Consider the following 25679-nt stretch of genomic DNA (forward strand, 5'->3'; position numbering starts at 1 on the left):
TACGTCAAACGAAGCAAAATAAATATCTCTCATTGGCTAAATATTTCAGTGTGTCTGATCATTGGTTACTCTATTTTCTTCATTGGTCAGTTTAAATTGATCATAGACAACCGGTACAAGGTTTTATTGGGTAAAATTTAATAACTTTCTTTATCTATTTTTAACTAAATGACAGAAAAATTTGAAGTTTTACTGCTTTACTATTCATCCTTGCTTATTTTACTTTCGCAAAACAAAAAATCTAATTTTTATTTTACAAATCCGATTGTCCAGTCACGTTGGAGCGTTGTAAACTTTTTAGTTACATTGTCTATGCTCAATATGTCTTTTACGAATTCGTAGTGATGGTGGCTGGCTTCCTTGCAAACGAAGCGTCGTAAATTACAGCTTATTTGTAAATCTTGTTAAAAATTTGGTCGTATAACGATCGAATCAATAGTGACTTAAGTGCTCAAGAAGTTTCACATCTAATCGGTAAGTGTAATGTGCAACATTGATTGTGAAAACGCGCGCTACCGGTACCTCTACACGTGGTTAGGCTGCTATACGGCGTACGTACGTTGCCAATGTGTTTTCTTACAATTATCAACGAATGTAGTAACGACGCAGATTCCCTGAGTGTATTCAAGTGAAATTCTCATAATTTTATGTCACGCATCAAATATAGGTTGTTTATTGAACGTGGTTAGTTTGACAAGCGGTGACTCGTTGCTGACACATATAGCTGCTGTTGAGGTAAATTATATACGAATATGTTTTTGAAAACTGTACGCACACTGATAAAACACCGCTAAGAATAGTTATAAAGTTTGCGTGGTCATAAATCGCTGTCGTAATGTCTTTGAAACACTTGTCTTGCCGTGCCTTGCAGCTTTCTTTTTTTTTCTGTTAGTTTTAAGACAATGACGCATCGTTGCACTATGAACAGCATGTGGGAAAGTACTAATACATTATAACGCCTATAGGAACCCAAGTGGTCTAATTCTAAACATATGTTAGAATGTCTACCTGTTACATGCTAACACAAAAGACTCATTATTGCTCTACTCATGCTATACTATCTGGTGTTGTATTTATAAATTCATTGACACCATTTATATGTGCACATTGCACTCAGTGCAATGCATATCTTTGTGTCGTTCTTGTTTGAGAACATTTTCACAGCTATTCATCCTTGTAGCATTGAAGGACATGAAAGTCATGCTTATTGTCACATTAGATGTACATTATAATGCCATTAGCTGAGTTTCTCAGCATGAAAGTGCATGCACACACTACATGATTCCAATTATACACTTTCTAAGAATTATAATTCTTGAGTAATAATTTCACATATCATTGGCAACGGTAATACTAAAATTGCATGTGTATTTCTTTAATTGTAAGATAAGTTTGATACTCGCACAAGGTTATATTAGATTGTATGATAAGAATTAGAAAATGAAGTGGTATATACATACTGCTGTTGAATACATTTTTAAAAATTAAACATATCAATATTATATTGCAACAACCACATTTTGCAGGTTTTTTTTATAGTTTTTCGTAATAAATAGCTATTCAAAGTTGTGTTGGTCTTTGCTCTACAACATCAAGAAAAAGAAACATGAACCATAAACAATCTCAAACTGTAGCAAAGAGGTTTGTTACACTTTTAAGTACAGTTAGAACTTCCAAGTTATTGCTCCAATGACCCTACAGTTGCAGTTAGAAAGTAATTGGCACATTTAATTGCACCATGACCATTTAGATTCATATTAACTAAATTCAAATAGGCTATTTTATTTGACATTTTTGTAAGATTTTTGTTTTAATACTATCTCAGTTAAAATTTTATATTTTGGAATTTTTCTCCCTCATTGTTTGGGTAAGATTTTGTATTGTAATCATTCTAGTATATCACAATTTTTATACTGTGTACTTCATTATTTCATTTTCCTATACCTAACATGGATTTTACAATTCAAACCATAGTTTTTTGTCCCTATTTCATAAACATAGGTTCCACCTCCATTCCACCTCAATTAAGCAATTGTAATCTATTTAGTTAATTAAGCACAATGTAAACATGTCATGATGCTCTCTAGAGTAATTTATGATCAATACACAGTTACTGTTAGCTACTTATCATAATTACTTCAAGTTAATGACATTCTCACTTGCTTTCACTAGCCCCCGCTTCAGATTCCCCCTCTAACTGCTTTATCAACCTAAGGAGAAAACATTATTAATGCGTCATTTTAATTCAATGTTTTTACCCCATATCATTGATTGATTGCACCATAGTCTTTGTACAAATTACATAAATACTTCATCTATTTCATACTTACATAGATAGTCATAAGATACTGAAATCAGTCCAATGTCCATGCATTACATAAAACCTACATGCTCTAAATAACTGCTGAACTCAATAGTGTCTTGGCCATACTCTTTAATCAATAATTTAGAGGCCAAAGAAAGGTGTCGCCATGGCGAAGTCGATCGTAAAACTTGTGTTTAATATGGTTTCTATGAATTATTGTTTCTACTGAAGTTTTGCTGTTCACTTATGGCCATAATTGTTTCTTATTATTTGGTTCAGTGGGGAAAACCGTTAGGGTTTTTCAATGTGAACAATGTAATTGTTCTAATTTAGCAGCCTTGTATCGTGTCGTATTTTATTTGACTTTGTCTCAATTTGGCCTCCGCGTTTTCATACCATCACGATTGATCAACTTATAAAAAAACGGCTCGAATAAGTTGCCTTGCTGTTATTAGTTTCTCCCAATTCTATCACAAGAGAAATGACAAAGTAGTCAATGTCGTGACCACATGGCAACATTACGCATGACTAACTATGAAACGACGAGTTTCAATAAAGCTATTCCTTAAATTCACCAGCCGAGAGATCATGGAATGTGCGCCGTCCGCGTTCTCAATTGTTTTGCATCGTATCGAGGCACCCTTAACGTCTCGATGAAAATGTATACCGCTAGTCAATTGGTGACAATCGTACGCAATTTGCCGTGATCTTGGCACATGTGGCGCGTTATCAACCTCAGGGTCAATCGCGTCACCGGAACTTCTGTGCAAATACTAATTCTTCATATCTCTGTTACACATATTTATCGAAAAGGAGTACGAAAGAGATAGCCGAGGCGAATGACCGTGTTTTATAAAGGTCATTATTACAAGGTCATGTAATTTTTCGCTACAAAACGTGTTTATCTTGACATCATATTGTAAACTATCTTTGTTCTTGTCACTACGTTGACGTCAATAGAGGTACTGGAATAATGTTAAGGAGTTGGGTACACATGAATTATTACCAAGTCCATTGTTAAGTTACACTTGTTCAAACTTTAAATCTGATATTTTTCCAACATCTCCAACTAGCCGTGTTATTAAATAAGGCGTATGTACATTGTTTCAGAGGATGAGTTCGAGCGTGTGCTACAAGTGTAACCGGACGGGGCACTTCGCCCGCGAGTGTACTCAGGGCGGCGTGGCAGCGCGCGACTCTGGCTTCAACCGTCAACGCGAGAAGTGCTTCAAGTGCAACCGCGCTGGACACTTCGCGCGCGACTGCAAGGAGGAGGCCGACCGTTGCTACAGGTTAACGACAAATTCTTACCATTTCCCAAGTATATATTAGGGTCGACTTCCTGCCAGCTGCGGCCGAGTACCGGTTTTCACGTCTATTGTTTCTTGACCTCAGCAGTTTCGCAAGCTTAGACGTTGGGGTAACATTCTAAGGTCAGATAAGTTGTTAGGTATCTTTGTACCCTCTTTACAGTCAATATTGAGTGTAGTTATGTCGTTCACGGCCGGACCGACGCTGATGGCTTTATGGCCTCTACTTGCCGCAGGTTAACGACATCTTAAATTGCACGTGTTTCATGTGTAGACATGATACCGACTTCTATCCATTTGTATCGGTTCGTTACGCTTGAGTGGAGCCACTTGAGCGCCTCTATCGCTTTGGTAACAAGTGCCAAGCGCCTTCCTCGTCCGCCTCGGACATTATGAACAATCTCACAGCTACACGGTAAAATATCGTGCCTGTCTACCTTCGTGATACACCGCCGATTAGTACTGTATTTCTATCTATCGTTAAAATACATACATCTCATGTACAGAGAATTTTATTACTCTATAAAAAACTATGTTTTTGTAAATTGCTTTTCCTTGGTTCTGTCGTGCATTTGATTACCGAACCGACTTATCTGAATCATGTTAGTTTATCATTAGATCGTATCTCTAATAAAAACCTGTTCTGAATTTCTGATAACCCGAAAACCAGTCAGATATTTTTTCTGATGTTCATGCTTTTAGACTGATTCAAGCGGATACAACATTAACCTTATATTCTTCGCTCTAATATTTGGCCCCAAAGTTTAGAAGGGTTGAATATATTATGTGTTAATCAGTACCTGATTGATCAAAGACATTGACCTGCCTGAGAAGGTCATAGTGAAAGTGTGCACTTGTAATGGTTGTAGCTTTAGAGTCACGGTGAGAGTCATGGTCATTGACCTTACACACACGTGGCCAACTGCCGTGACAAGGAACTTGTTCTTTGTTTCTGTTGTTAGGATGACATTTAATCGTATGAAGCATGTGATAAGCGTGCAACAGTGTAAGTAACGCTCTGTATTGTTTGTTATGCGCGCAGATGTAACGGCACGGGACACATAGCGCGCGAGTGCGCGCAGAGCCCGGACGAGCCGTCGTGCTACAACTGCAACAAGACTGGGCACATCGCGCGAAACTGCCCAGAGGGCGGTCGCGACAGCTCCAACCAGACGTGCTACAACTGCAACAAGTCCGGCCACATCTCACGCAACTGCCCTGATGGCACCAAGACCTGCTATGTGTGCGGAAAGCCCGGACACATCTCCCGCGATTGCGATGAAGAGCGGAACTAACACACGCCTCGTCGCGACTGCCTATATATAAAATAAACTATGTATATTATGATGCCACGCACGGACGATAAGCAAAGGACGCGATACGCGCGACACTAGATCGTAAGACCACACGACTGTATGAAATTAATGCAACGGAATTATAAATCAGATGCAGCAGCGGTATTCACGTGACAGACTGAGGTGTATGATTTTTAAAATGTTGACTTGTATATAGGTCTCCCCGCCGCACGGGCGCCGGGCCCCGCAGTCCGGCGCGCGTCGATAGGTTAATGTTTGTTCTTGCACGACGTGAACGAGTTATTGTGTTTTAAATCATTTAATAATCGTGATTGAACTATTGAGGAGGTAGCGTTACAGTTTTTAGCATTACAGAGTATATATTTAATATATTTTGTACAGATTTTTTTGACAAAAGATAAATTGGATGCTGGCGTATAATGAGTTTTCAATGTGAAGAGTGGAGGCCCCGGAGCGACCTGAACCCCTACTGGACTCTCTTGTTCGTCTTGTTGTTGTTATACAGTAAATGTTGTTCTTACGCGATCCTACTGCGATCCGACGAGTCTCTGACTTACATCCTATCACTTCGCGTGATTTATTTTTATTGATCAATTCCTTTGTTTATGAGATCCTGCTAACTTGTGGAGAATTCAGTGGTTAATTAGAATTTCATCAATCAAAACATTTTTTATTTTGTTATCCCTGTCAATGTGCCTCTGTAATACACTGAAATGTATAACTATTATTCAAGATAACAGTGGGAGATGATTAATAATAAAATCTTGCCTTATTATTTTACAAGTTTTCATATTGACCTAATTTGTTTTGATATTATTTTTGATCGCATACATGTGCATTCAACACAGACACACATAGGTATCTCCCAAGTATAAAATTTTAGTTGTTTTCTATCACAAAATCATTATGAGCTTAATTTGACTGAACAAGAGGGCAAAACCTATCCTAATATCATACCTAGTACACACAAAGTAAAATGCTGCGGAATAACCACACACGTGACTTCAGAAACAGGTTTGAACGCATATTTGTGAAGTAGGGCGAATTGGCTATCTGTCTATACTTGAATAATTCATGATACACTAACCAACATGGATAGATTTTAACACAGCCATATTACTTCATCATTGGCCGGTATTAATTACCTAATTTATTGACAACATTATAAATATCTAAAATGCATAACACTATTATCATAGATTCTATTGATAGACCATCCGAATGAAAATATTTTTATAATCAGGTCACCGATGTGATGTAACAGACTCAAAGTGGAACAAGTCAATAAGATGGGAATCTCAAAACGCTTTTTCTGCAGTATACTACTAATGCTTCTAAAAAAAATGGCCCGATTTGACCAAAAACAGATTTGCAGTCGCCAACATTGAATAGTGTTTTTTCCGTACTAGTGTTTTCATATAAACATGATCAGGTAACGCAATCCAGACATAGCAGCGATTGTAGGCGAGCCTTAACTTGTCAAATGATATAAGCGAGTCGCTGCTTGCACTCATACTTTCTGTACATATTATAGCAGCAATAAAAGTAAGTATGGATTTAACAGAGGCTACGACAACGTAAGTAAGTATAACCTAGCCAGAAGCTAAGGCAATACATCGACATGAACTTCATCAGAAGCCTGCATTATGCTCAAATCACCATTATTTAGTTAATTATTTACATTCCTATATTGTCTACAGATTTGGAAAGTAAAAAAATAAATCACTCATTAGACCACGAGGTTTCGGGTTCACTGCCCGAGTCGTGTTAGAATAAATTTAGGCGTTTACAATGTTTATAAGTAGGTACATAAGTAACAGTTCCAGGCTTGACGTTTGGACTCTAGTGTACAGTAGGGTAAAGCACCCAGTAGTCAGCCCCCAACCAGTAGTCAGCCTTTACAGGCTTTATATCCATATAATTAGTGTAGAAAATAGTAAAGACCAATAAAATAATCATTAATCGAATCTGTATAATCTTATTGACTAATATGCACAATTACGATTCGATAGCATGGCAGGTTGACGTGTTACACTCATTCTTATGAACTGCCATCAAAGACATGGCCAAAAACGTCGCCATTGCTATTTTTTTGTTAAGGATTCGTGTTTTAGTTTTTGGCATGTTTTTAAATGAATTTGATGCAATATGGAACGAATTGATATTTAATGCTAGTATTTAATAGTTTATCTTCGATAAAATCATGCATTGCAGGCGTTTTATTTGTCTTTTGTATTATAAATTGACGTGGCCGACTATTGGGTTTGCAAAATATGAGGTTGATCCAGTACTCGGCCACGAGTGGCTGACTACTGGTTTTTTTGCAATTCTCATATATGTGGTTGAAATTAACAGGGCGAATACTTCTCAACATAACTATTGCGTTGAGCTAAACTCTTCTAAGACAAAAATAGTATTTTACCAGTAGTCGGCCGCATATAAAGTCAGTGAATTTCATGAGGCCGACCATTGGACCTACATATCCCATAGTCGGCCGTCAGTTTTGCTAAATGAAATTGGGTCTTAACCTTTTCACCGCCAGAGTAATATTGAAAATCGGTGTTCCCCACGCCAAGCAATAAATTCCTTCGTTTATACCTACAAAATAATAGTCACGGGAAAAGTGTATATCGATAAAACTTCGATTAATTTTACGTGTTCTTATATTATGAGTAAAAATTGCATAAAAGTACCACAAAATTTTATTGAATTTCTCCCATGTGTCAACTTTACACTACTCAGTACTCATTACCCAAAAATAACAATGATATACACGAACAATTTGCATAAAAAAAGTACTTAATTCAAATATTTTATTCAAAAAGTCACAGCACTAATCCCAGTTGTGACGACACCTTTTGACGTTAAGAAACGCCACTGGCGTGGTCAGCGCTGCGATTTCAAATTTTGCCGCCTTATATTAGAGATGTACCAGTGTGGCAAGTCGGAGTGAAGTATAATATATCGTTACGTTTAATCATTCATCTGAATACGTTAAATTATAATCAATACTCAATTTTGCACAATTGTTTCGTACTCGTATCTTACGATTTTAATAAATGTAGAAATAAAATTTTCGTAATATTTTTCTAGTCTATAAAATTTATTTTGATGTAGTAACATGGAAACACAGTTTGAAAGAACTCTATGACTCGGTAAAATAAATATGTTTTGTGCTCTGTATATATATAACATCATCTTCTACACCTTCTAACACTCTCAACAGCTCTTCTGTCGTCATTTGACTTGAAGACATTTTTGTGGCGCAGATGGTGTACGAAAAATTTATTATACACAAGAATTTATGTACCTATTATTAATAACGTATTGCAACAACACTACGAGTGTCCAGCAGCGCGGGTGACGTCAGAGCGCGCCGTCTGATTCCGTCAGTGGCGTACGAAGCACTGTAAGGGATTCCGCTAATAGAGATGCGCGAGAGTTGCCACAAAATGATCGATTTGCACTTATTTAGTCATGAGTTTATCACTAGATATGGTAGTTTTATTACATATTTAGGTTTGTATTGAATCTAATTTAAAACATATCAGACAAAAAATTTTTTTTTCAGAAAGGAGTGAAGTATTTCAATTTGTTTTCGAAATATTGCATAAAGTGTTTAGATTGTAGTCCTTTTCCTTGCACATCACTAGTTGACGCGTCTTCACGTCTGTGGCGTGGATTTGCGGGCTAAATTTATACATTTTGCATGATGATTTACTTTGTTTTTTTTTCAGGTACAACTGTCTAATTATTATATGTCTTTGTGTAATAATGTAATAAATATGTTTAGGTAATAATAACAGGAGAAAGAAAACACTTGAAACGTATTGTTGTATGTTTATTTTGAACTATAAAAAAGTGATATTTTTGACGTGCTATCACGTCGATGGCGTCGTGAGCGATTTTCAATTTTACGTCTCTTAACGTCCGTGGCGGTGAAAAGGTTAAATCCTTTCATTAAGGTTCAAATTTGTGGACGGCTATGTTGGCACAAAACTTAGTTACTTGTTTTCGAATAGTATCATATCAAAAAGACCAAAAGATCTGTATAAAGAGGAATAATTGTCATGTGCTATGGTGGCGATCAAAAATGTTATGAAAATCATGGAAACGAGTCGAGTACTTGGCATTTCACACATTATTATGACACTACAAGTCCGAAATCGTTTAATAGTCTCACAAATGCCTCGTACCATTAAGCTAGACTAAGTGCACTCCCAAAAACAAATGACTGCCCTAAGAAACTGGTCACGATATGCTGGAATCAGCTTCCAGTTTCACCGGATGCAGCTGAATACCAGTGTTTTACATGGAGCAACTGCCTATATGACCTCCACAACCCAGTTACCTGGGCTATACCACGACTACCATAAGACTGGTTATCAGATTTTCAAGCTTCTGACTAATGGCAACGATTGCCAGAGATCCTTGAATGCCCGCCGGGACCTACAATTTACCATGCCTTCCGAAACACGAAGGAATTTTGGGAAATGAGAAAAGAAAGGAATGATACCAGTTACTTCTATCATCTACCTTCTATTTCCTAGCCTACCATTGACTTATGTTTCAACACATCAAGAAAGCTAAAATAGTTTTATAGAAGAAGAGAGCATCTTTTGTAGATTGGGGAGAGTTGAGAAACAGAAGGAATAAAGGAACAGAAAATAAACTTTTATCGCTGTGAACCGTGTGAAGAAAGATTGACTAGAAAACATTTAGAAATCAATTACCTAAGTGCTAATAACTATAAATTAAAATCTTGAAAACCCCCGATTTCACAATATTTTTTTTGATTTCATACTTTTTAAAAGGTTGGTGGTTAGGTTAAGCCATTCTGACTTTCCCACCACCAGCTTTCTCAGCATGCGAAGCCATTTGAGACCCCGTCCGAGTAAATTTGCAGACATTCGGTTAATCTCCCCACTTTAACCCACTACAACTTTTAAACGGCTCCACCAATTTTCATCAAACATGTCTAAAAACACTCGCACATATGTCACCTTTAATTTTAAAAAAACTAAATTGAAATCACTGCATCCTTTCGGGAGTTATGATGCCATAGATAGACAGACACGCAGACAGACACGTCGAACCTTATAACACCCCTCTTTTTGCGTCGGGGGTTAAAAATTAATGGATGTATAAATTGTACTGCATGGTATTATTGCAAATGTGCTTTATTTCCTGGAGATTTCAATAAAAATATATTTAAAATAGAATATTTGTATTGAGTAAGTAAGAGGCTGACTACTGGGTAAGATATGGCTGACTACTGGCGAAATGGGGCTGACTACTGGTAAAAAGTGCCATATTTTGTTTAATGTGGATTTTTTCCATAATAATCTTATGAATATGATATTTTGTTATTTTTTTCTTAAAGTTTAATAAATTACCTTTCATACAATGACTAATGATTTTACATCTAGTTGTAAATGTTAAAAATATGGCTAAATCAAATTGACATTTTCACTAAAAGGCTGACTACTGGGTGGTTTACCCTACCTACCTACCCAATAAGAGTTTAAAAATAATTTGCCTAACATAACCTATAATTCAATGCTGATAGGCCATATAATCGAGAAATTAGAAGGCTCTTAAGTTCACTCTGTGTTACACTAGACCTAATTTATAACGAATGAAGCGTTGACAACATGCAGACTATTATTGCATGCATGTGGGAATCGAACCCATGACTTCTTATCAGTTTTGGTTCCTAATCATGGTGTACCGCCCGCTGCGTCATGCCTGTACCACGTGATGAGCCATGCATTGAAGGAATAATCTTATAAAACTTCTATGGGTAGGTAGGTATATAGATAGATAACTATTATTTTAAAAATAGACTATAATGGTACGTATATTGTTAAAAAAATAAAGCACCCATTGAATTCTAATTAAAATGACGTCATTATGTTACACTTTTTAAAATTAACCGCCTCATCCTCACAGATAAAATATAACATGAAATAAAATCAGGATTTCAGGTAGGTACATAACGGTTCGGCGAATACCGGTAAGTAACAAATAGTCTCATTAATTTAATTGAAGAAAAACATATCGTTATCTAAATGTGATGTGTAAAAAATAGGTCAAAGATTTAAAAAATAGTTAACGTCATTTTAAAACACTAGTTCACCATAAGTTACGATAAAGTTGAAAACTTAACGGAACATACCGGTCTTCTCACTAGCCGGGCGTGGTGTTGTGCGACTGCGCGACGATCGCGTTTTCTTGAATGAAGTGAGTAATAGGACGTTGTTAACGTACTTGTTTATATATTTGAATTAACTAATTTTATATGAATTTCTATAAAATTCTATAATTTTACGCGTTCTAGGGAGTAAAGTGGAGTTGCTGTGCAAATGTCGTGGTGTTGTTTGCAATAAACAGTACGGAACCGATGAGTATCCATGGGCGTTAACTTCAGGTTAAGATAATTGTTAACTTTATTATTAAATTAAAAATAAGGCTAATCGTGAGTTGAACTCGTTCTTTATTTACTTATTCACCTGTTGTTCGGGTTAAGTGGCCAGTGTTATATAATTAACTGAACTTTTAACTGACAATAGTCGGTGCAAGTCGGTGTTTACGTCGGCCAACGAATGAGCATATTTTCGAATCTTGAAATAACATTCAATATGTTTTTATTATATTTTACGAAGTACACAACGTTTATATTAAAACACTTAAGCAAATTCATAAACATTCCTGATACGGTATGTAAGTTTTGTAAAATATATAAATAACTACTAATCTGGGTAACTGTCAGGCATTCATTGTTATTTTTGTGTAGTTCTTGCAAACTTTTTGTTTCACAAAAAATAAGTAATACATTGTTTTGAAGCCAAGTCCCTGTAACTTAAAAAAATTAAACCTCTGTAACGTGTTTAGACAGTCGTAACTGGTCTGGACATATATTATTCAAAGTACAAATACTTACTTTCTGTTCAAAAGTTAAACAATCACGTCATAACAAAACACTGGTGATTATATTTAATCTGCTTTACTTGCCTCTCTTACATATTGGTGGTAAAACTTTGACGTTTTTTTTTTACTACTTGAAAAAAGTATTTGTACAACTCAAAATACTTATTCTTTTTGAGAAATACTGGTTACTTAAACAACTTAAATTTCTTTAGAGTACTTAATCTTTCCAATGTGTTTTTTGTAATTTCTTCTCTCATTAATAATATTTTTTCTTGCAGGCAGCTAAATCAAAGACTGAATTATGAATCTCGTAATTTTAACATACATCCTATCAATATCAGTATTACAACTATGTTCATCACAAGACTATGTACAACCGACTTACAACCCTGACGTAAACCAGCCAAGTCCTACAAATGATTATTTGAACAATGATCCGAGGTACAACAACCCGTATGATCCAAACAGGAGGTATCAAAACCGTAATCAGAATCAGTATGATCCAAATCGTAGTCAATATGATCCAAATAGGGGTCAATATGATCCAAATAGGGGTCAATATGATCAGGATCAAAGGTACAACAATCAGTTTGAGAACCGGAGTCCTGATTTAAACTACAATCAGAACCAGTATACTCCGGATATAACTCCAAGACCTTCGTGGGACAGTGGAAGAACTTACAGTACTTCATACAAGGGTGCAGCACTAGAACATGACAGTGTTATTATCAACGAAGCGTAAGTTTGAGTAATAAATATGCTATTTTTTTTTAAATTTATTTTTGTCCTGACAGTATCTCATTCCTACATAACTAAATTCAAAGGTTAAGGTAAAAAACTAATAAATGTGGAGTTTCCATTTCATATATTAAAATTATTTATGATGTTATAAATTCAAATTTCTAGCAAGATATGTGAGATTAAACACACATTCACCACACTGTAAATCTTAAAAGTAGATTAATTTAGAAACACCATTGTAGGAGAAGATTAATGTTGTTTGCTTGTTAAATTTCAAAACTGGGTTTAGTTTTCTTATAGGAAAACTCAAGCACCTTATATTATTCATATAATCAACCCCATATTCAAGAAAATATTCTAATTGCTCATAATATTTCAGCACCTACTTCATAGTAGCCTCTAAAATGGTGAGGCCAGGTCAGATCTACAAGATATCGGCCAACATCCTGCAGGCTCGGCTGCAGATGACCATCAGAGCTTCCATCTCTTGCAATGGGGTGGAGATAGCTGATGTCAGTCAGGGGGTTAAGGAAGGAGTGCCCGAGATATTGAACATGAGGGTGAGTTGAGCTACTGACAGTTAATCTTTATCAATCTGAAAGAACTGGTTAGTTGTATAAAAAATGTATGACCGACTATTTATCTGCTGTTGATTATTTTAGTAGAAAACAAATTCATCTCTGATGCAGCATAATGTACATATAAATTTTTTTATAGAATGAAATATGTTTTATCTGTTCTTTTAGCATTATAATCTATCTCTTGAGTTAATGTTATGTTTAAGTTATAACTTAAACAAAATTGGTTCAACCATTATAGCTAGAAACAGTAACCAACAAATACATTCAGATAAATAGCACATTTAAATAACATAAATATACTAGAAACTTCTTCTCTTTTATAGTAAAGAGACAGGATCTCTTAATTTTTTAATTTAAATAATTCAAACAGGTGCCAGCGACCACAGTGCCAGGTGACTACAAACTGCGTGTAGAAGGTCTTTACCTGGACACACCGTTCGGCGGGCGAGCCTTCGTCAACGAGACACAGCTGACGTTCTCCAGACGGTTCATGACCATCTTCATACAGATGGACAAGCCAGTGTATATGCAGGGACAGACTGGTAAGAAGTTATATAACCCACTCTTTTTTCCCTTAAAATAATCAGTCTGTTTTAGGGTTGTAGTCTTGTAAAAGAAATTGCAGTAAAAGTTACGCAAAAATCCCACAAAAAAACTTATTTCTTATACGAAAATAGAAAAACTCATACAATCGATGCTTATGAAGCATCAATTGTATGAGTTTTTTTTAATCTCAAACTGTCCATAAAAATAATTACTAAGCAATGACCTCAAAAAAAAAATTGAAATCCCAAAACTTCATTCAAAAACTGCATTGGTTTTTAATTTTTGTTTATAAAACACATTACAGAATGCTTGTGTATCAATTTCTATAGACTTGTCTGCATCAATTCATAGATGAATTCATTGTAGAAATACCTCAAAGAACGAAATAATAATGTAACGATATACTTCAGTACGGTTCCGTGTGATACCTATCAACACGGAGCTGAAGGCGTTCGGACGAGCCATCGACGTGTTCATCCTCGACCCCAACAGGCGAATCATGAAGAGATGGCTTTCTAGACAGGTAACTAATATAATTAAATAAGCATTCTTTTATTAAAAAAACTCGTAAGAAAACCTTTAGCTATTCAAGAAATAATCCGTCCGTGTTTTGAACCAGTTAAGGATCTCAAGTTCGTATCCAGGTGCTTCAAAGTGCAATTGGATTCAGTATTCTCAATGGTAGTACAAAAGTAGTCCGAAGTTAGTATCGTGCATAGGTTTTATGTCTATAATCTCGCTCCCTATTATATGGCACTTACATGGTTTTATTTGTAGTTTGTATAACAGGCGGAATGTTAAATAATTTCACTTTGTTTAGTGTGGAATCTGATAACTACATGTAAGTTGTACAATGATGCTTATAGTTTTACTAGCTGACCCAGCAATCGCAGCTTTGCCATATAAATTTAAAAAAATATAGTGTCACTCAAGGGTTTGAAAAATAGATGTTGGCCGATTCTCAGACCTACTCAATATGCTCACAAAATTTTATGAGAATCGGTCAAGCCGTTTCGAAGGAGTATGGCAACGAAAACTGTGACGCTAGAATTTTATATATTATATTATAATAACGTGTGGTAAAGTTATCTCATAGAATACTTCTCATTCTACAACTAACGCAAGTAATAGCCTTACAAAACTCCACCTATCCAGTCTTAATACGTTCACAATAACAAATTTATGTTCTATTGTGATACGTGACCATACGACACCGACCAGTTAACTGATACATTGTCGCACACTTTTATTAACCACGCTGTAATACGAAGATTTATGGTCAATTCACAGGATGTACTGGTATCAAGTTTCGAGATAATAAAAGCTCTTTTTAAAAGTAACGTTACATATTTTTTGGTGTGTAGGTATTTCAAGACGAATATCGCAAGGGATTATATTCAATGAAAATAAATATTAAAAGTTATTTTCACACATTTGATGTTTCGTGGCCTATACTATAGATTAACCGATTCATGGCCTATGACTCAACAGTTGAGTCATTAAAAAACCTTTAGGAAGGCCGATGGCTCAATTGGTGAGTCAAACCAAAATTGTATAAAAACGGATATTAAAAAAAAAAAACACTTAAACTACCATTTTTCAGATCTCATTAAACATTTCCGTGAATATCAGACCTGGCCCTTCAATTTAGAGAATATTTTTATTAGTCAGGTGTCATAAACCTTTTGTATAACTGCCGCAAAACATCTTGAATATTTTTTAAATCGCTATACAAGCATTTGTTGCATATATTTAAATAAATATATATATATTTATAAAATTTATAAACACAATAATTGCTCGTTCGAGGAGCTATTCTTTTTATATATATACCTACACATATTCAATTATACAAATTATACAAATTCTATAGAGACCTCATTATTCATTTTATTTTCATTCATTTGGAAACTATTTTTTTTTTCTTTTATTATCTTCGTCTTCATCAGAGTCCAAAATTTCTTCAATGCTAGTATCTGAACTGTTGTTAGAAACTACATTGCAACTATTACGAGATTGAGTGAATGGACGCTTCTTTGGTACACTTTTTTGTAAAATCGATTGACTACAGCTTGGAAAACCTTGATTTTCTTTATCTTCAATTTGTTGATCATGGAAATCAGTAAACATTGCCTGGCTACATTCAGTAAAATCGTCGTAATCCTGATTATCTACAAATAATATTACAATAATAAATAATGATTGAATACTACTAAAATGTTTACTACCTCTGCAATATTTCATTAAAACCAACAAACCTTGAAACGCCATATTAACTTTTATTATCCACAAATTCGAATAGGAGAACACAGTAACACGTTTCTGGTTGTCAGACTGGCTCGAATGATGGCGAAAAGCATTAAATCATTACAAGGAGCCAATGACTCATCAGTTGAGTCATCCTTCAGGGAGGCCGATGGCTCAAATGGTGAGCCACCGACCAATGAATGGGGCCTGGCTAAAATGTTCACGAAAATGAAGGTGGCAATGAATCGGTTAAAGATGCTATAGTTAGGAAATAAATATGCATAAAATCACGGCATTTTGTACAATGTGTATTAAACATTTAACTCAGTTTTGTTGACGGTTACTGTTATAAAACTATTTAGGATTACCCCTTAGTTTCGGGTAGTTTGGCAATAGTTATTACCGATTACAGATTTTATTTAATTTCGGATGAGCGCTAGTTTTGGTTACGGTTCTCCATAACGTCCCTGCTATAGCTGTGACCTAGTTAGATACGCATCGCTACGCTTAAAAACATATGTGTCAAACTCAAACGTTATAATAGTAACCTCGAATTGCGCGCCGTAAACAGACGCTTGAAGTTACTATGAGTACACTCGCGTCAAACGAGCTGCTGGCGTTCTTGAAACATAAGGAAATGATGGACCAGGTGTCCGTCATGCGAGGCGCGCGAAGCTTCAGACAAGAAGATATTGCAGCCAAGGCGCTGTTTGTTTTCGTACGCCAGAAATTAAAACCCACGTGGTTTGAGTTCCAACAAGCTCGGTAACTCGGTACACTTAGTGATGGACGGCTTCTGGCTCCAAAGATGTGGCGTGCGATCGCTTTCGCGAACTATTCGCACCGAACTAGTGATGAAATGTTTAAAACATATTGTTTACACTATTAAAAGGTATATTTATTAATGGCTTTTATAACCTAAAAATAATTTATTTTGTATTTGGATTACAAGTTTCGTTAAATATTGTATTGTTGGAACTATAAACAGCTAGATGACCCTCGCATCTCCGCTTACGAAATGTTTTTACAATTTTTTTCTTTCTCTTTAAAAACTTGTGTCAGTTGTGACTTAAATTCAATTCTACTTAAACAATAATTCGATTTGGTTGAGCCGTTATTGAGTTTTGCGCTTAGCAATACATTAGGCGATATTTTTTTGTTTTAAGATAATTGCAATTGACTATTCCATGGATATTCACGATTGCTATAATCTTTATAAACCTAGGAGATCTATTAGTCAATAAATATAGACAATATTATCTACTATTTCGTTAAGTTTTATCCTGTAATATAAAGCAAGTGGTTAAACAGTGATATATTTTCAGAGTAACTTCGGTACAGTAAGCCTGCAGTACCAGATGTCAGACCAGCCGTTGTTCGGCGAGTGGTTCATCCGTGTAGAGGCGCTCGGACAGATTGAGGAGACGCAGTTCCTGGTGGAAGAGTACTACCAGACCAGATATGAGGTTAGTACAAACATTGAAGGAAAATATTATAGGTGGTTGATAAGAAGTAACGATTGGTCAGGTAAAGTTTTATTGTAACTACCTAATAATAATTGATTCTGATTACTTATTTTACTTTATTGGGTTTTTTCAAAATTATAAAGAAATACATTATTCTTACGTTCAAAACATTGAAGTGAAATTTGTCTCTACGTCTGGTCAATTACGAGGATCGCGACTATTTTTAAAAAACAAGCTTAAAATGATTGGTCTTTTCCTTCTTCTTAACATATTCATGCTAACTTTGAAGCTGGTGTTAATCAGTACTCTTCTTGGATTTAAAGATATTAATCACTTTTAAAAAATCAACTACTTCGTTTTATGTCTGCACCAGCCTATGGTACTCTCAGGGAATGTCTAAAGTATTAAGCCTGTATACTTTTGTATATAAAGTAAACAAATAAGTCTACATATTAGTATATATTCCCGTAGGTGAACGTGACAATGCCGGCGTTCTTCTTCAACACGGAGCCGTTCATCCACGGGCGCATCATGGCGAACTACACGTCGGGCGCGCCGGTGCGCGGCAACCTCACGCTCAAGGCCACGGTGCGGCCCATCCCGCACTACCGCCCGCGCTACTACGCGCACGGACAGTTCAACAACCGCGGACAGTATGGCGTCACCGGCTATGGACAGAACCAGTATACTAGAGGTGAGTTATCCTTCATATTAACTGTCCTACTACTAACTTTCAATCAAATTTAAACCTGTATATGAGTTTAAAGACAAAACATATAATTAATCAGAGCTTACACGATTGGCTACATGGATACGAACGGGGCCCGTAAAGAAGATCTTTATTGCAAATTACACATTTCCTGAATCATTTGCTGTGTTCTTCAATGTGCATAAATTTAATATTTATATGAATATTTTGTGTAAATAAAATTGGTATAAATATTGATGTGTTGCTTAAACTGAATGTAAAGTTAGCAGTTTTTGTGTTTGCTCGATTTAACACTCCTATTTATGATTTAACAAAAAATGTAGTATTTAATTACTGTGGCAATTTTCCTGCCCATTTTTAAAAACATTGATATTTAAGTCTAATATGCCTCCAGTATCACTCACGAATCATTCATGTGATTAAAATATTTCAATCTTTTACCCAGTGAATCCGAACTACCCATACGCGTACAACGAGAGCGGGTACCCGCAGTACGAGTACGGGCCGACGGACGAGTTCGGTCGTCCGCTGAACACGCCGCGCTACCTGCCCGGACAACCCAACCAGCTGGACCAGCCCGACTGGTGGTACGACCCGCAGAAAGTCGTCACTAGGATGTTTAACTTTGTAAGTAATAACAAACTAATATAAACACAGTAAGACTATTCTCCTTAGGAATCAACCGACACTGCAAGAGGTCTACGATATAAGGATCATTAACATCATCATGGTCTTGCTTTTTTTGTCGGATATCGACAAAGTCTTCTTTTACTCCTCAAACTTTTGGTCTACTACTCCAAAAGGATTAATAAACAATTTTAATAAGTTTCAGTGGTTTATCACTTGACATAACTAACATTATATAGAGTTATATTTGAATGGCCCCACATGCACAGTTACTATTAAGAGTTTAGTATTTTATTGTTTACAAAACTCTTAGTAAGTTGCGATAAAAGATGTATCCTCCTCACATCAAGAAATAACATCTGTAATAAATCCACGTTCTTTGTCCTAGGATGAGAAGTACCCGTTCTGGATGCCAAAGCCGGACCCGACGCAGTACGCGATCGAGCACGGCAGCGGCGTGAACAATCCTAACTACAACACGTACACCACCGCCTCTTCGTCGTACAACAACAACTACTACAATAACCCCTACTACGATCAACTGCCTTATCTTAGATTTGTGAGTATTACTTATTTTATATCTCCTTTTATTTTAGTTAGTGTTTATTCTTGTTTCTCTATCATAGTATCGCGTGCCGTAGACGATTGTTAGTCTTAACTATACTAGTCCAGACCAATAATCGTCTACGGTTTTCAATTTATTTAAAAATAGTCTATTGCGTTAAAGTTAGTTTACAGTTTTACAGTGTATGTGTTACTGTAAAAGCCCGACCTGTGACAAATCCTAAGATTTTCCGGTAAAACCTAAGATTTACCAACTCTCAATGGTAAAAGTCCGAACAAGCCGGAGTTTAAAAACTATGTTACGGTATAATTATATACCGTAACATAGTTATAAAGAGGAGTTTTGGGCAAAGCGACATGGGTAGGTTAGGTTAGAAGGCTGAGGTGCCACCTTAGCCTTCGTGGTTATTTTTTTTTAAACCACCCAGAAGGAGGAGCCCCGCGAAGCAGGGCATCGGCGACATCTCGACATCATCAAGTGAATAAAAGTTCGAAATAAAATAATTATTCGGACTTTTACCATCGAGAGTTGGTAAATCTTAGTTTTAGCCGGAAAATCTTAGGATTTACCACAGTTCGGGCTTTTACAGTAACATATGCACTCTGTTCCATCACTTTTGGCCGTAGGGATTGTGATTGACAAAAATACCTATCACATAACGATGAAATAGTAAAATTATTACTATGTGAGAAATAGATCTATTTCTAAATTATTAAAAAATAATTAAACTGATGTAAGAGTTTCGGAGACAGAAATAAGAATTCCCATAATAATATATTTTTAGTACAAACTATATGATTATTACAATATTGACATTAATCATGTATTTCCCAGTTCAACGGCACATACGACTTCAAGTACCCGATGTCGGAGCTGGCGCAGCTCGTGCCGACCCTGGACGGCGTGGAGGTGATCATCACGGCGTCAGTGGGGGATCCGTTCCTGGACGAGGTCATCGAGGGCTACAGCATCGCGAGGATATTCAACTCGTCGCTACAGGTCTCCTTCTTGGGAGGCACCCCGCAGGTCTTCAAGCCGGCTATGCCTTTTGATGTTTATGTAAGTTGGCGTTACTTTATTGATAAATTCATAGTTTGTTTATCATTCAAGATATTTATCTTTGCTTCATATGTATACTTTTCCTAGTTTTCCTTTGTCTAATACTAAAGGCCGCATGCGACTTCGGCGGCGTGGAAACCCTTCCCGTGTAAATCCCGATTCCTACGTGTTATTCTGGGTCATCAGATATCTACATACCAAAATTTTATTCGGTCGTATTTGCGAGAAAGAATCACAAACATCCATACACACTCACAAACTTTTGCATTTATAATATTAGTAGGATTAAAAACATTTTATTTGGTCGCTTGTAAAGCTGCGAGTCGATCATTTGTTTACATATTATATGTGTTGTAGATGGTGGTATCGTATCACGACGGCTCCCCGCTCCCCGCGTGGCAGGCGCGCGGCGTGTCGCTGCAGGTGCACGTGCAGGTGGAGGGGCGCGGCGGCGGCGTGGAGCCGCAGCAGCCGCGCCTCGTGCCCGGACACGACGCCGTGTGGCACCTCAAGCTCGACCTGTACAAGCTGCTGCGTGAGTATCACCTTATACTAGCTTCTTTGTCGAACAATTTTGATCGGTAAGCGAGGCGCTCGTGGCTAGTTGCACTCACCGGTCGGTAAACAATCAGTGCAGTGGGTTAAGCAACCTTAGCGCGGACATTCCATAGATGGGTGGCCGCATAGTGGTATTTGAATTGAGCGTCTCCGTGCTTCGGAGGGCATGTTAAAAGTCGGTCCCGGTTGTTATCAAAAAGGTAACAGTCGTTAAGCCATGTCAAAGGCCTTCGGGCGGCTTGAACAACTTTACCACTAGGTTGACCGTCATCACTGTTTCAACCATTTTTACAAAAATATAAGTGTTATTTTACGAATTCTCCTAATCGATATCAAAATTTATATTACTTCATCGCTCGTCAAATTAGCGCTACATAGTCAATGTCGTATTTTCCTTTGTCTCTCATGACTAGTAAGTAATTTAGTATTTTCGTCTTTTAAAGAATTTTGTTGTAATTCCATTTATATCCATCAAAATCCATCTAAACCACGAACTACAGAACGACTAACAATCCGAACCTCATCAATGATTCACTTTCAATCAATAATTACTCCTTCCATCGTAGTCTACACTTAAAACTTGTAGCATAATAGATTGTTCTTATTACGGAATATTTGCACAGGACTACAAAACGACCCGAACTACCGCGAAGTACTGAACAGTGTGACGGGGGTCCGGCTGAGCGCGCAGCTGGTGGACGCGGTGGGGAGCCACGCCACGGCCGACATGCACTTCATCGCGCACTACAGCGCCAACAACCAACACATACGCATCGCCACCAGCTCCACCAACGCTAGGGTACGTCAATAATAATATTAAAAGTGTATGTAGCATGAACATGTTCAAGATTAACATAAACATATGTTTCTCTTTGTAAATTCATGCAACATTAATATTTCCAACGCAACTTCTAACACTAAATATAGTGTTTAGAATTTTAGCGGAAATAACATTTCTATCATATAGCTGTCTTCTTAAATAAATTATGATAATATCTTTTATTACAAATAATTATCATTTAGTCTCACTGTGAAGGTAAACATCGTGATGAAACCTTATATGTGAAAAAGTTCTTTATCTTAAGTCTTGATCGTATTCAAAGTACCTAACTCGCACTTAGCCAGCATGGAGGACTAAAGGAATACCCCTCATACATTCGAAAAAGAGACCCTTGCCCAGTAGTGGGACAGTAATAGGTTAAATTTATTTATATGTATATTTTTTTATCACTTTTAACGTTCCAGGTTCCTTTTAATTTCTATGTATCAATATCTTAAAATCATTTGTATAGTGTTTATAACTATGTTTGTTATGGTACAGGTTGGCGAGTACGTGATCTTCCATGTGCAGAGCAACTTCTACATGGAAGCGTTCAATTACGTCGTCATGTCCAAAGGAATCATCCTCACTAGTGGCCAGGAGAATATGGGGGTATGTGTATTTTATAACTATACCCTAAACAGTTGGCTAGTTTCAATGAAGTGTAAATATGTTTGCAATTGATAGAAATACGAACTACAGTAGAAACCATCGTTAAAACTGTTTTGTATAGCATGACATGTTCAAGATTAACATAAACATATGTTTCTCTTTGTAAATTCATGCAACATTAATATTTCCAACGCAACTTCTAACACTCACTACATAGTGTTTAGAATTTTAGCGGAAATTACAAGTAATTTATGATCCCATAGGTTTTGAATATTTTATACGAAATTATGTCATTGCTCACGAGTTCTCGGGTTTACTCCCGGGTAAAAAGAGCTATTTATTGGTCTTGTCTGATTTATATCTGATTATTCTAAATAGCAGTGCGGAGTTTGTTAACATGTCCAGTATGGCCCTATTACATTGGACTAACATTGTAAATGGCGAAACGTCATTGTAATTCATACACTTTCGGGTTAATAATGTGTAAATAAATAATAATGTTTGTATGTATGTTTGTAGGAGGGTGTGCACACGTTCTCGGTGACGGTGTCAGCAGAGATGTCGCCGGTGGCCACCGTGGTGGTGTGGAGCGCGGACCGCCGGGGACACGTGCTCGCCGACTCGCTCACATTCCCTGTTAACGGCATCTCGAGGAATAACGTGAGTATATGCCAGTTTAAGTTTATTATAGCACGAGTCAGTTAACTTTGTGTGTCTGAATTTAGCAACAAGCCACTGCGCAGAACTCGGAAAATAAATACCAGAAATATAGGTAAGGATTGCGGGTGACGAAATGGAAATGGAAAACATTGTCATTATGTTTCACGTCATCTAGTGCTATATATAACAAGCCTTTGGGAGTGACTTCAACTACTAATGCCGTGTGTTTAATTCTAACCCACCGTTCTACCGAATCATGCTAACTGTTTTTGAAGTTATTCAATTTATTTTGCAATGTAGGCATGTGGCCTGTTTGATTTTTATATTACAAGCGCGCCCTTTATTACACGGAGTCGACTTTCTAAAAGATAAAAAAAGGAAACTCAGTCTTCTGATATAACAGGTGTAAACAGAAAAAAAAAACTTCCATTAGGTACTGTGCGAATGTGAAGCTTTAGGAAGGAAAATAATGGACATTCTAGGATGCGGATACCCCAACCCACAACATACTGATAAGTTTTGTTCTTCCCCCCAACGTCTAGAGAAGCAAAGGAAGGAGTGACACAGTATAGTGGTCGAAATGTCGGCCGGTTATTAGCGCGCACCGCCATCCCTAAGATAAGATAGTTACAGCTTATAAACTGCAACCACAACACAGTTATATTTGATTTGTAGTACGTTTTACTAACATATAACAATATTGTCGGTAGTTCACGGTGTCAATAAACAACCGCAAGCACCGCACGGGCGAGCGCGTGGAGGTGATGATCTACGGCGAGCCCGGCGCCTACGTGGGGCTGTCGGCGCTCGACAACGCCTTCTACACCATGCAGGCCGGGAACGAACTCACTTACGCTAAGGTACATATTATAGCAAATAGTTTTTTTCAATATTTAACTTCTATGAAACTTTATTGTACATCGTTTTACTAAGACTTTAATTGGAGAATAGCTTACGAACATTGAAATGAGTAATGTATGGCCCAAAACACAATTTTTTTCGTCTTGGTTTTTGGTATTATGCCCTAGTTATTATCTCAGCGTTAAACACATAAACCAGAATAATATATCTTAACTTAATCATACTAGCCGTTTTATCTATTCCGAAATTGTTATATGTAATTATATTTTTGTATAGCATGAAAATGTTCAAGATTAACATAAACATATGTTTCTCTTTGTAAATTCATGCAACATTAATATTTCCAACGCAACTTCTAACACTGACTACATAGTGTATAGAATTTTAGCGGAAATTACAAATATTTTAAAAAGCTGTTTAAAACATGTTTTTTTTTATAACAAAACTCATGAGAACTTGTGATAGAGTGACGGTTTAAACGGGGTTTAAATTAGCTATTTTTGACCTGGTGTGTGTGTGTGTGTGCAGGTGATATCAAAGATGTCGTACTTCGACGAGGCCACTAACGGCACATTCGCATACACCTGGCGCTCGCACGAAGGTGACGCCGACGAGCTCGTCTACTTCCCCTCCTCCACCTTCGGGATAGATGCCAATAGGACCTTTGAGTGAGTATAAGGAGTACCATACGTACTGTTATTTCAATTGACAGAATATTCATTTACTTCTTTTTCGAAGACTATTTTTGAACTGAATGATTAAGTATTTTTACAAATAATGTACACAAAGTTTTATTAAAACAATTGTTTGCGGAACAAAAGAGAAGTACCTAGAAATACCCAAGTATTATGTTTCGATTTATAACGTTTATTGTTTTAATTTATTGTTATCATGGCATACAAATTCATCTTTACATTTCGGTAGTGGTGTTGTAAAAAGTTAGGCAAATAATATATTTGGAATCACTCTACTGTAGTCTGTAGGGTAGCATTTTCCTCTTTCGATACATATCTTTAGAGCTTCAAAATATGCAGAACAAATTAATAACTGCACATTTGTCCCCAGGTTCGCCGGGCTGGTGGTGTTCAGCGACGTGCCGGTGACCCGGCGCTACAGCAACTGCAACGCGTCGCTGGGGCTGGCCGAGTGCCTGGAGGGCGGCTGCTACCCCGCCAGCAAGCGCTGCGACGGCAACTACGACTGTCCCGACCACACCGACGAGTCCAACTGTAAGTTACTGCCACTTTGGCTTAGTAAGTAGCTTCTGTTCGTGGCTTTGTCTGTGCGGAGTGATTTTAAATGGCTTAGGTGCGACGCCGCTACCATTGCGTCGAGAGCAATTATTTTTGCGATCCACAAATATTTGTTTCGGGTCTGGACGTACTTTGTGTCCGTTGTTTGTATGTTTGTAAAAGTGTCAGCGACACAAGGGCAATTCATAGTGCGGGTGTGGCCTTTAAAAAAAATCATTGTGCCTAATAGACTATTAGTCAAAAGTGTCACTACTAGTCAAATCGGCTGCCCTTTATGAAATGTCAAACACGCTTTTAGTATAAAACACACAAATATTTAACCAATTTATGAAAATCAAACCCAGAATGGAGTAGTAATGTGACAGACATTTTAACCGTTCTTCTATCGTCTCAAAAACTACTGTACCTATGTTATAGCATGACATGTTCAAGATTAACATAAACATATGTTTCTCTTTGTAAATTCATGCAACATTAATATTTCCAACGCAACTTCTAACACTCACTACATAG

General features: G+C 36.8%; 2 protein-coding genes across 7 annotated transcripts in view; both read left to right on the forward strand.

Annotated features, from left to right (window-relative positions):
- The first annotated feature begins 313 nt into the window (after positions 1-313).
- On the forward strand, positions 314-5706 carry CNBP (CCHC-type zinc finger nucleic acid binding protein). 3 transcript variants are annotated; one of them, XM_076125547.1, is made up of 3 exons: positions 314-474; positions 3416-3597; positions 4658-5706. In XM_076125547.1, the coding sequence occupies exons 2-3, from the start codon at positions 3419-3421 to the stop codon at positions 4908-4910; spliced, it is 432 nt and encodes a 143-aa protein (XP_075981662.1). In that variant the 5' UTR covers positions 314-474; positions 3416-3418; the 3' UTR covers positions 4911-5706. The 3 variants fall into 3 exon arrangements, with proteins under 3 accessions (XP_075981662.1, XP_075981663.1, XP_075981664.1); XM_076125548.1 differs by lacking the exon at positions 314-474 and adding an exon at positions 585-735; XM_076125549.1 differs by lacking the exon at positions 314-474 and adding an exon at positions 1749-1867.
- Positions 5707-11109: 5403 nt separating this feature from the next.
- Positions 11110-25679, forward strand: part of Mcr (macroglobulin complement-related) — a 30285-nt gene continuing 15715 nt past the window's right edge. For 3 of the 4 annotated variants that reach the window (XR_012959837.1, XM_076124748.1, XM_076124746.1), the window contains exons 1-18: positions 11110-11174; positions 11272-11361; positions 12140-12599; positions 12982-13162; positions 13554-13725; positions 14140-14252; positions 17302-17442; positions 17914-18136; positions 18597-18778; positions 19167-19337; positions 20178-20402; positions 20760-20937; positions 21584-21759; positions 22282-22392; positions 22912-23052; positions 23763-23912; positions 24442-24581; positions 24979-25142. Coding sequence is in view for 3 of the 4 variants with exons in the window: in XM_076124748.1 (XP_075980863.1) it covers positions 12163-12599; positions 12982-13162; positions 13554-13725; positions 14140-14252; positions 17302-17442; positions 17914-18136; positions 18597-18778; positions 19167-19337; positions 20178-20402; positions 20760-20937; positions 21584-21759; positions 22282-22392; positions 22912-23052; positions 23763-23912; positions 24442-24581; positions 24979-25142 (2905 nt within the window). In the remaining variant the exon portion in view is untranslated. The other variant, XM_076124747.1, reaches the window with a different exon arrangement.

This window comes from Anticarsia gemmatalis, chromosome 17, assembly GCF_050436995.1.
Source record: "Anticarsia gemmatalis isolate Benzon Research Colony breed Stoneville strain chromosome 17, ilAntGemm2 primary, whole genome shotgun sequence".
Taxonomy (NCBI): Eukaryota; Metazoa; Arthropoda; class Insecta; order Lepidoptera; family Erebidae; genus Anticarsia; species Anticarsia gemmatalis.